Source organism: Chamaea fasciata, unplaced genomic scaffold, assembly GCF_029207755.1.
Source record: "Chamaea fasciata isolate MVZ Bird 193981 ecotype frontalis unplaced genomic scaffold, bChaFas1.0.hap1 SCAF_3, whole genome shotgun sequence".
Taxonomy (NCBI): domain Eukaryota; kingdom Metazoa; phylum Chordata; class Aves; order Passeriformes; family Sylviidae; genus Chamaea; species Chamaea fasciata.
This window is the reverse complement of record NW_027094088.1, coordinates 99,298,814-99,310,038: the sequence shown is the minus strand read 5'-3', so window position 1 is coordinate 99,310,038 and position 11,225 is coordinate 99,298,814. Positions and strand designations below refer to the sequence as shown.

The following is an 11,225-nucleotide window of genomic DNA, read 5'->3' as shown; positions in this document are numbered from 1 at the left end:
GAGCAGTCACACACCACCACCTTCAGTGCAATCAAGAGCAAAGGAGCAAAGACCAGCAAGCCAGTTAATTTTACACCAAGGCAGCCTATCTCAAAGAAGCACCACAAATACAGTGCTTTAAAAGAGGGAGCACTTAAGCAGCAAGAAACAGAGTTCTTTCCTGTGAAGGAAAAAGTTTTGAGTTCTATAAAGCTTATTCACTTTAACTATGCTCGAGGAAAAAAAGGCTTGCAGAACATTCCTTGTTGGATATAGACAAAATCATGGATAACGTCCTCTTGTACAGTGAGGCAGTAGCCATTTTCAGTCTATTCCACTGTCATTTCATCTCACTGCAGATCATTTCCAGGAACTCTGAGCCCAGAAGGATTCCTCCACAGACCATACACCTTACACCAGTCATATAAAGCATATTTATTTTTACTGCTCAGTTTAGAGTGGAAAAAACATGTTATAGTGTATACATTGTTTTCACTACTGTTTTGTATTAAAACCAAGACTTAACTGGCATGATGCAAAGCTCAGAATATTGCATCAGCGTGAATTAGCTGAATTTACCCTGAAACATCATCTGTTTAGTGCAGTCAGTCTGAAAGTCAGAGCTAAGCACAACAATTTCATTTGACATCTATCAACCACGTGACTGAGCAGCTATTTCCTGAAGACCTTGCACTTCCTCAGTAAAACTGTAATTCAAAAAGAAGTCAGCACAAAACTTTGTCCATTGGAGCACTGAAGCCAGTACAACACTGAGTCCAACATTTATTACATGAAATACTGTTCCCAGGTATTAAAGAAAAAGCAATCAAGTCCACAAGCCACCTGCATCTTATTTTTCAGTACCCAGGACATCCAGTTTAGTTCTTTATCTTTTATACCAAGTTTCTTCCTGTTCTTTGATATATTTTAAGATGAATAGTTTCATTCACAGCACCATTTTTAAATTACATACCCAGAAAGAAGCTCAAGTCATAAAAGGTTAGGCTGCAAAAGATTTTGACATGCATGACTATGGATGAATATTACAAGACAGCTGTTTATTTTAAACATTAAAGTGCCAGGTTTATGTACAAACTATTAAAATAGTAAAAATGGTAAACTTAAAACCTGCTAAAAAAGCAGTGAGGTCATCACGTAGTTGCCCCCAGAGTTTTCTACAGACTATTCAACAAATTTACAACTGGAATTAACTTTTCCTGTTTATGGTGAGAACAGAAGCAGCCACGGGTCAATGCCCACAACCTCTCATCTTGTAGAAGGAAGTCCCTGTATCTGTCATGGAGTGGAGTAGCATGTGCTCTAAGATACACCTGAGCATTTTATGCATTAACACCATTGGAAAAATCTAATTAAAAGAGGTTTTACTGCTGGAGCTAAACCAGCCTTCTAAAGTATACCAATATCACCACACTTCACAAGAGTGGGATTTCAGTACAGGAGTCAAGTCACTATGACTCAGCACACTGAGTGCTTCCCTGCAAACAGGGCAGGATGCACATTAATGCACACGGTCCCAGGTCACCTAAAATTCCGCATCCAGAGTGAAGGAGTTGTCTGTGGGCTTTGACATGACTCCCATCCTCTGATATTCACCTACTCGCTTCTCAAAGAAATTTGTCTTGCCTTCCAGAGAGATGTTTTCCATGAAGTCAAAAGGATTCTCCGCTTTGTAGATCTGAAATAGAAAGGCAATTCTACAGTCACCACAGGTGGTTGCATTCTGAGTATGCAAGAGCATTAGAGATCAGTTGGAAAAAGCCTAATAGCAGCATCAGCAGGCTTACTAAGTAGTGAACAAAAATCTCTGCCCCCAAGCCTTTTCTACTCTATTTGTTCCTGTCTTCTTTTAGCTGCAGTAAACAGAAGCACAACTACTAATACAGCTTTTTCTATATCATCCTTTTGCTCTTCCTTCTGTGGGTCTCCAAACAGAACGTAGCAGCAGAACTGCTAAATCATTTTACAAGTTAAAACAATATTGCTGCAGCCAATTTAGGATTTGGATTTCTGAAGGAAATTAACATTATCTTTTTTCCTCAAAAAATATTCAATGTATTAGAGCCTTACCTTGTTAAATCCCAGTTCCAACATGAGCCGGTCTGCCACAAACTCAATGTACTGTTTCATTAAAGTGCAGTTCATGCCAATCAGATTTACAGGCAGTGCCTCCGTCAAGAATTCCTGCAGATAACAAGCATTTTATGTACTGAAACTGGTATTCACTCTCTATCATCTAGGTTAATTTTATGCCAAACAGCTCTGTTGATTGCAATTAAGTTCCTAAACAAGAGGCAGACAGATACCTGCTCTATGAGAACGGCATTCATAATGATTTCCTTTACTCTCTCCTCTGATGGTTTGTGTATCAAGTGCTTGAACATAAGGCAGGCAAAATCACAGTGCAAACCCTGGAAAAAGTTTCAGAAAATTATTTCAGGAACAGATTTAAAAGAGCACAGAGTCAGTGGCATCACCTTTGCTATGTTACTCTTTCCTACACACAACTTTCTGCCTAACCAGAAGGCGTCATAAGCAAGTTGTGCCAGTGCGGGGCACAGCAGCTGCCAGTATTGGTGAGAACCCTCCAACTACTTTAGAGAAAGTAAAATGCCAAGTTCATTCATATGCTTCTGCAAGATCCACAGTGACACATGTTTACACACTTTAGTGAGCTTTATAGTCTGTCTGTTTCTAAATATACTTCTGTTTTAAAATATGGGCTCCAATTGAGTGTCATTACTTTGAGCTAGTGTGGCACATTACCATCTTAACTGCTAGAATTTGACTCATACCTCATCTCTACTGATGAGTTCATTAGAAAAAGTGAGTCCAGGCATTAATCCTCTTTTCTTCAGCCAAAAAATTGATGCAAAAGAGCCAGAAAAGAAGATTCCTTCCACAGCTGCAAAGGCTACTACACGTTCTCCTGTTAAAAGAAGATTGATAGTAATACCACACAGAAAACTTGACAGGACTGATACACAAAAGTTGCAACCTACATCCTGCAAAGCAAATGAAGTTGATTCTGCCTAAGTGTACTATGGCCTGTGCTTAAAAAAAGATTTCTGATCATTAAACAAAATGAACATGAGAGCAAGTAGGAACTAATCAGAGTGGCTACTACTAAGTAGCTGAAGCCAAGGCTCCTTCCCTTCAGGGGGTCAAACCTCAATACTATCCCCCTTTTTCAGACGGCTCACTAAAAAGAGCACACATTTTGGCAGTTGATTTCAGGCAGTGTCTGCTCATCTTTGGCAATGAAAAATGTTTCGATACTAGTGAAATCATGATCTATACCATCTCACCTTTGAAGCAAGACATGAGGAATCACCAGGCAGAGGAGCCTCCATGTCTCCAGCCAGACATGTCTACTTGGCTATAGATGGCTATGACATGTCCTGACATGTGGCAGCAATTTAGTTTGATCATATAGTCAGGCATATGTTGATTGCCACATGACCTTATTATTCATGATATCAGCAATTTTACAATGATTTCCTGTCAGTAGCTCATGTGAAGATGAAAATTATTTTCTTCACATCCACAATTATACCAGTGTCTCATACTGGAGAGCATGTACTGTCTCTGTGACAGCAATAATCCCTGTTAACTGTGAAGTCTGGAGAAATGGTGGTTCCTCTATCTTTAGGAGGGGAATTTCACTTTGTTTTCAATAGATGTACTCACCATATGTTGCTTTCTTGTCCCCAATCCAGCACAAGGCCCAATCTGCCTTCTTTTTAACACATGGTAACGTTTCAATAGCATTGAAAAGAAATTCCCTGAGAAAGATAAAACTCATTAGGATTAGACATCAGCACAACCAGCAGAATAAAGATTCACTGCCATAAACTGTCTTGATCACTTAAACATGCTCTGCGCCTTCATTCTGGTAATTGTCCTTCCCCCTCTTACCTGGCACCAATCTAGCTCTACTTCTTCCAATCAACTACTTTTTCCTTCACATACCCATCACATCAACACCAGTTCACATGAATTCCCACTACTGTATCAAGGGGAGAAATGTTTCACCAAGTGTACTTTAACAAGGCTGTCAAAACTAGATATTAACCAGGATCCACTTTACAGTATGAAGGCATCAGACCTCTTACGTAAGCCACTCTTGCTACAATTTAGCATCCCAGAGTAGAAATGACACAGCAAGCTTTTAAAGCAGCAGTAAAACTCACTTAAAACTTAATATACTCCCCTTATTTCACTGCTCCATCTTTTACATTGTGTAATTCCTTTATTTCAGTACATAGTGATTTCAGTTTCACTCTTAATGTAAGCAAGATCTTACGCCTCAGAGGAAAAAGATATTGTGAAGTAAAACTGCTCTTTAACAGCAGTAGCTTTTTATATGTGAAATTTACATCCTAAAATTAGCCTCAAAACTGGAGAACAACTGACATGCATTAGTTAAATTCTGAATATTTACTGAGTTCTGAACTTTTCAACATCAAGCAATACAAACCTCTCTTTAGAATCCTTAATGTAGGTGTCAATAAGAAGACTGTACATTTCTGAATGTATATTTTCCATGGCAATCTGGAAGCCATAGAAACAACGAGCTTCTGTGACTTGTACTTCTTGACTGAACCGCTCCACCTAGAGGAAATAAATAAGCATTTGCAGAAGTGTTTGTGATTTGCAGGTTAGAGGCATTAATGTTGCATGGACCAGTTACTGATCAGCCCACAAAATCTTCAGATTAATTTTAAAGATGCAGGTTACTAACACCAATATGCAAAGCAGCAAGCCCTCAGAATTTCAACTCAGGTGTTTTTTTGCCCCATGGGAAATGGGAAAATATCTTAGTTTTACTTATACCCTTTATGGGGGGCACAGAGGGCACAAGCAGAGCATGGGCCGGGAAACAGCTGTTACTGTAGGGCAGCACTCAGCACCCAATGGGGAGTGAGCAAACTTGGAAATTACAAAACTGACACCAATTAGTTAATTTACACAGGACTGCCCTATGCATTCTAACGGTGTAACACTCCATGATCCAGCAAACCAGCTGGATCAGCCACAGAAGGCATGCTGGACATGTGAGTTGTCTGGTTATCTACCCAAAGTCATTTTTCTGTCGGGACTTTTTACACACTCACCAGGTTCTCGTTGACAATGCCATCACTGGCAGCAAAGAAGGCGAGGACATGAGAAATGAAATATTTCTCCTCAGGCTTCAGGGACTCCCAGTGCTGGAGGTCTTTGGAAAGGTCCACCTAAAACATTGCAGGATAAATAAGGAACTAATTATTCTCCGGTGGGAGGCCCGTCCCTGAGCGCCGGGGCAGGAGGGGCCGCGGGCGCCCACCCCTCACCTCCTCCGCCGTCCAGAAGGAGGCCTCGGCCTTCTTGTACATCTGCCAGATGTCGTGGTACTGGATGGGGAAGATGACGAACCGGCGGGGGTTCTCCCGCAGCAGCGGCTCCTCCTCCTCCACGCCCCGCGGCACCTGGAATGGCGGGAGAGCGGCTCGGGCTGGACTCGGGGCGGTGCCGGGCCCGAGGGAGACTGAGGGGCTCGGCTCGGCCGAGACCCCCGAGAGGGAGAAGAGCTGGCAGGACGGGAAGACCACTCCGAGGGAGAGGGGCTGGGCAGGGCGGAGAGACTCCCCTGAGGGAGAAGGGACCCCCCTGAGGGAGAGGGGCTGAGCCGGGTGTGGTGGTGCAAGGCCCGGCGAGGACCAGCGGGCTCGGTCGGGGACAGAAAGGAGAGACCACTCATGGGGAGAGAAGAACGGAGCGGGGGTTGCAGGAGCCTCCGGGAAACAGGACAAGGGCAGGCGGGGTGCCCGGGCGTTCTACACTCACCGGATTGCTGTCGCCCTCCTGGAAGATCTTGCGGGCCGTCTTGCTGGCCAGGACACGGGCGCTGCTGAGCGCGGGGGGCTGCGGGGAGAGACGGGCAGGGTGAGCGCGATGCGGCGCTGCCGGGCGGGGGATGGGAGGGCGGGCGGGAGCTCACCGTGTTCTCCTTGTCGCTCAGCACCAGGCCCTTCATGGGCGACAGACTCTTCATAGGAGACTGGCTCTTCTTGGGCGACACCCGGGGCTGATCGTGGCGGGCGGCGAGAGGAGTGCGGGCGGACAGCATGGTTGAACCTGCAGCGGCGGCAGCGGCGGCAGCGGCGGCAGCAACAGCAGGAGCGGCGGCGGCGGTGGCGGCGGCGGGACGAGCGGCAGGAAGAGGAATATCCCGCGCAGGCCCTTTATATCCCCTTCGAAGTTGGCGCCAGAATGGCCGGCTGGCCACTCACAGCCCTCGCCGCGCCCCCCCCGCTGCCCGCCCCCGCGCTCCTATTGGCTGGTGCCGCGGGTGGGGCCCCGCCTTCCATTGTAGTGGCGGCGGCGGGAGGAAGAGACCCGCCCGTCGCTTTGGCGCCAGCGGCGCGCGGGAAAGGCGGGAGAGTGCGGCAGGTCCCGCCCCGCTCCGCTCCTGCCAGAGAGCTCCGAGTGCGGGACCGGCACCCCCCCCGCCCGGGAAAGATTCGGCTGCCCTGGGAAAGTCCAAAACTCGTCTGGGGTACAGATCTGGAAATGCCACTTTGCTTTGCTTTTCCCGTTTCTTTTCTGGTCCCTCCCACCTACCCATTCATTTTCACTTTCAACACTGATCCCTGAATTTGGATAGAGATTCCACATTCCTGCATTGAAATTGGCAGAAACTGGCTTCCTGGAGAAACTGACTCCGTATGCCACCCGGTTTCACGTGTTTTGAATAAGTAGCACAAGAAAAGAAGTATATAGGTATGAAGAAGAGGCGAATATTCATAATTTTTAAATCAGCTTTTATTTTTTGTTGATTAAATTGCAACATCGTTTTCCCCATCCAATTCCATAAGAGATCTGCTTCTGTCGGCTAAAATGCTTTCTCTGAAGCAGTTTGAAGGAAACCAGGAGCTCAATGAGACTTGGAAGCTCTTCAGTCACATAGGATGAAGAATGGCCTGGACTGGTCCCTGTCACCTGATCGTATTGTCAGGGATGATGAGTTATGTGGCCCAGCACTGCACTGTGCTTGCCTGGAGAAGAGGCAGGTAGAGCAGGAGGACAGCAGAACTATATGATGGTACTATATTAAATTTGCCGCTGTGGATTTGGAAGAAAAACAAAAGTACTCCCCTCCAGCACCACCTCTGACACTGTAAATTCAAATCAATTATTCATTTTAGCAGGTCAGTGTCAAAGTCACAAATTTGGCTCTGAGCTCTCTTCAGCTGGGATATTATCAGAAATGGCCAGCAGAGACAGTAGGCTTGGGGTTTTTTTGGTCCTATTTAGGACATCAGACTGGTGCAGACAGCCACCCAGATGTTCTGTGTGACTTTCCGAGTTAAATATGCATCCCAATACACACACCTAAATATACGTCTCCAACCCAGGAGAGTGAGCACCACAAAACCCACCCTAGTGGGCAGTCTGGACAAGCACAAACACGCTCCTGCTCTGTCCCAGGAAACTGGTCCTAGAGGCAGGAGTACCAGGCATCTCTCAAAAGGCTCACAAGTGTCCATGTAACATCCCATTATCTCCTGCCACCTCTACAGCTGCTGGGAGAGTTGGCAGAGAGTTAGAGCAGCACCCTCCCCATCCCACCCAAACTCATTTACCCTCCCATCCCAATAAAGAACCCTAAAGCCACCACAAGCCCTGGGCCAAAGGCTGTCACAATGCAACAGCTGTGCTATCTCTGCAGTCCAGCTCCTGTTCTCAGAAGCCCATGCCAGTGCACCAAAACCTTGTCCTGAGGACAATGGCTGTGCAAGGAGAGAAAAGTCCTAGGGAGAGCACAGAGAGGGCGTGTGAGGAAGCATGTTGCAACTCTGCCACTGGAACTGCCACAAAATGGTATTTCAAAATGAGTGTCCATGCTGAATTTTCCTATTACAGCAGTTTAACCCAACTGTATTTGTCCCTCCCTTCATGTACATCCTCTCCATGGTGCAACTGCATTTTGGGACTGGCATTTTCACAGCAGCTCCTTTGGCAGAGCTGGGTTTGAAGGCAGTAGGCTGCTGCCCTGCTCTGAAGTGCTCAGCATCAGGGATGACAGGGATAGTGACCAGGGATGTCAGCTAGCTCCTGCCCTCTCTTTGGGTGTGTGAAAGAATGCTCTGCCCTTATGGCTTCGGGCCACTAGTTCTGAGTACTGGGTGCTTAAAAAAAACAGCCCCAGACTTGTATTAGTTTCTCGCCTTCTTTGTTCTCAGGAATTCAGACACTCAGAAAGGTGGAACTAAGAGCAGCCTGGGGTGTCTGGGTGAGGTGGGTGTGGGGTGTTGTGTAACCACCCTGTTTGCAGAGTGCCCCCCAGACCCCCATGCTGGAGTCCCAGCACCCAGCTCCACCCAGGCCCTGACATTCTCATCAGCTGCCCGTGGAGCTCAGCAGCAGCCTCTGTCCCAGCGCTGCTGTTGTGGTACCCTCCGTGCCAGCATGGCAAAGCCCTGTCCCACCAGACACAGCCTACAGGCCCCGTGGCCCCCTCACACTTCTGCTTCCTCAGGATGGCTGTTGCTGTGGCTCTCAGCTCACTGTCCCGATGGTAATGCTCAGGGCAGGGTTCTCCTTACTCACAGGATTGGTTTTCTTCCATTTTAACACAGATTACCTACAGATCAGATAAGTAGTGACTCCAGGAGGCAGACTGCCTCCCACGGCTGCAGAAAGTGGTCTGATTAAAGTCAGTGAGGAGAACTGACTCATCCCTAGCTGAGGACTCAGTGTTTGCTGATGGTTTACTCCGGATTTATTTGCTTGGTCTCATCCATGCCAAATCCTGAAATCCTCACTCACTGCTCAGTCTGGTAGGGTTGATATTTGTATAGAGCACCATGCTTGAGAGCCCCTGTTTTGGTCTGAGTTCCAGATGCAGCACAAAGAAATCTAGGTAGTCTAAATGTAAGCTGAGACAGGGTAGGTGAGCAGAAGAGGCCACCAGCCAACATCTCTGAGATGGTAAGTGGTGGTCTCAACGGCCTCCACTTTTTCTAGCAGGTTTGGAGGTAGGCCTCAGCATTTTCTCAGCCATCTGTGCTGAGGAGAATGCTCCACATCCCTCCAGAACCAATCTGAACCATAAGGACTCAGACCAAAATTTCAAAAATTTGAATGAAAAATTTCCCCCTATAGCTGTCTACCTGTTTAGAGGTGGTCACCCTCCATTTACTCCAGGATTTATAACTGCAAAAACTGAACTGCAGGGCCAAGGACACTTCAGCAGGCTGTTTCACTGAGAAATCTAGAGGAGAACAAAACAAGTCTTCATTAGCATGATTCTGGCTGGTATCACATTTGCCAGTGCAGCCCATTCATTTGCAGCACCATCATTAGCCACATGCTTACCTGACAGTGAGCTTCTTTGGTGATAATGAGCTGTTGGAAAGCAAAACCCTCACAGGGTTAACATCCCCAACGCCTTGATTTTTTTAAAAACTGTCGTTCTTGCCTATTCAAGGTCCTTACTCAACATTTACAGCTCTCAGGACAAAGTCTGCAGGTAATATATGACCACATGCAGCGTTTTAACGGTGTAATTGGACATGTTTCTTTGCTGTTCATGAGACTCAGCTCACTGCTGCAGATATAGTCCCACAAGTGCCAGGTGGATGATGCAGCACTGAAAGACTATTAAGAGCTGGAAAAATGAAGCTTTCCAAGCAGCTGCACTGGCTGGCCATTAGTAATATGCAAAAGCAGCACTGATTCTGGTGCCTTCCTCAGGATCTGTGAGTACACTGTGGAGCTGGAGTAGCAAAGCCCCCATTGCATTCATACCTGTGCTCAAGAAGGTTGTCACCTTTCCTGGCTGGTAGCACCTTCTTGTTTCCTGCAATAGCAGAAGGCAATGGCTCCGGCCTCTTGGCCCACCACTGACTTGCCTCAAGCAGTCAGTGTTTTGGTCTTGTTTTGGTCTCAGCTCCTGTGCTCTGGTCATTGAGACAGTGGCTGATCTCTTGCCACACATGGACAGCTACAAGTCTCCCTCTAGCAGCCTGTCAGTTACCACAGAGCAGTGAACTTTCCTGAGGGTTACATTCCTCAGCACTTACTCATTCAGAACTGCCTGTTGGAGGGTGCAGCCACAGGTCCTTAATTTCTGAGCAGGCCCATGTTGGTTGTGTTGAGCAGGGCTGTTGCACATCAGCACTTCTGGGACACCTCCTTAGTGCTACCATACACACACAGTGGTCTGAGCCACCCTTTCCCTCTTGGTCCAGAAGACAACCTTGCCATCTCAGTAAGGCAGCCAGGAGCGCCCCTGTACTTCCAAACGGTTCCAAAGAAAACCAGCCTCAAACCATGAAAGTCAATTAACTGAGGAGACAAAGGTGGGACTTCAAATGATTTTTCTTAACTGGGTCAGCAGTGGGCAGTTTTTTTACCACCCAAACCTTATTCACCTGCAGGGAACTCATATGTGTTCCACATCCCTGCTCTGTCTTCTTCCAATGACCTTTTCTTCTCCAGCAGAGACTTTTTCCCCCCTGGAAAAATGCAGATTATCTTCAACAAAGTGGATACCTCCTACTACCAGACTTCCTGGTGTACATTGGCATTCCTATCCTAAGAAACCACCAAGTCATGAAAAGACTGAGAAAGAATGCTGCCTCCCACTTTTGGGACAGTATAACATTTTAGCCCTTTTCTGCTCCAGATGGCCATGACATTTGCAGTCATCCAGCAGGGCAGTGAAAACAGGGAGACTTGTCATTGAACATTTTTCTGGTGGCATCTGCCAGACACTTCCCTGCAGAGCATGAAAATGTTCAGTATTTGTCAGGATTCAATTACAATGTTGCCAAAGAAGGGACTGGGAAAAGCCAGCTCCTTCCATGCCCTGTCCTGTTGTTCTGCCTTGGCAATTTCATTGTGGGGTCTAGCAGTGACCCCATGGTGATAGGAGAAGGTGCAAGGGACTGTTTACCTGGTCAGTCCCTGTGCATGAACAGGCAGCAGCAGCAAAGATCCCAGATACATCCAAGTAAGTGAAAGATGAGCTAGGAATATGCCTATATATGAAGGCAGTAATTGATCCTGGGAATTGTAACCAGGGGGAAAAAAGATAAAATGGAAATTAGAAAACTAGAGAATCAAAGGTGGCCGCAGCACTTAGGGGACCATGAAAACACAGAAAAATGGGTTTATGTTGCACTTGCATTCAAAGGGATAACCAGAGGTAGATAAATTGATGCAGGTATGATATTAAATGA

General features: G+C 46.6%; 1 protein-coding gene across 1 annotated transcript; it reads right to left on the bottom strand.

Annotated features, from left to right (window-relative positions):
• Window positions 1-399: 399 nt before the first annotated feature.
• Window positions 400-6,177, bottom strand: RRM2 (ribonucleotide reductase regulatory subunit M2). The gene is made up of 10 exons (XM_066179920.1): window positions 5,978-6,177; window positions 5,824-5,901; window positions 5,331-5,465; window positions 5,115-5,231; window positions 4,478-4,611; window positions 3,688-3,782; window positions 2,793-2,926; window positions 2,304-2,408; window positions 2,068-2,181; window positions 400-1,675 (listed from the first exon to the last, which is right to left on the bottom strand). Exons 1-10 carry the CDS (start codon window positions 6,104-6,106, stop codon window positions 1,523-1,525), a joined length of 1,194 nt encoding a protein of 397 aa, XP_066036017.1. The 5' UTR covers window positions 6,107-6,177; the 3' UTR covers window positions 400-1,522.
• Between the last annotated feature and the right edge of the window lie 5,048 nt (window positions 6,178-11,225).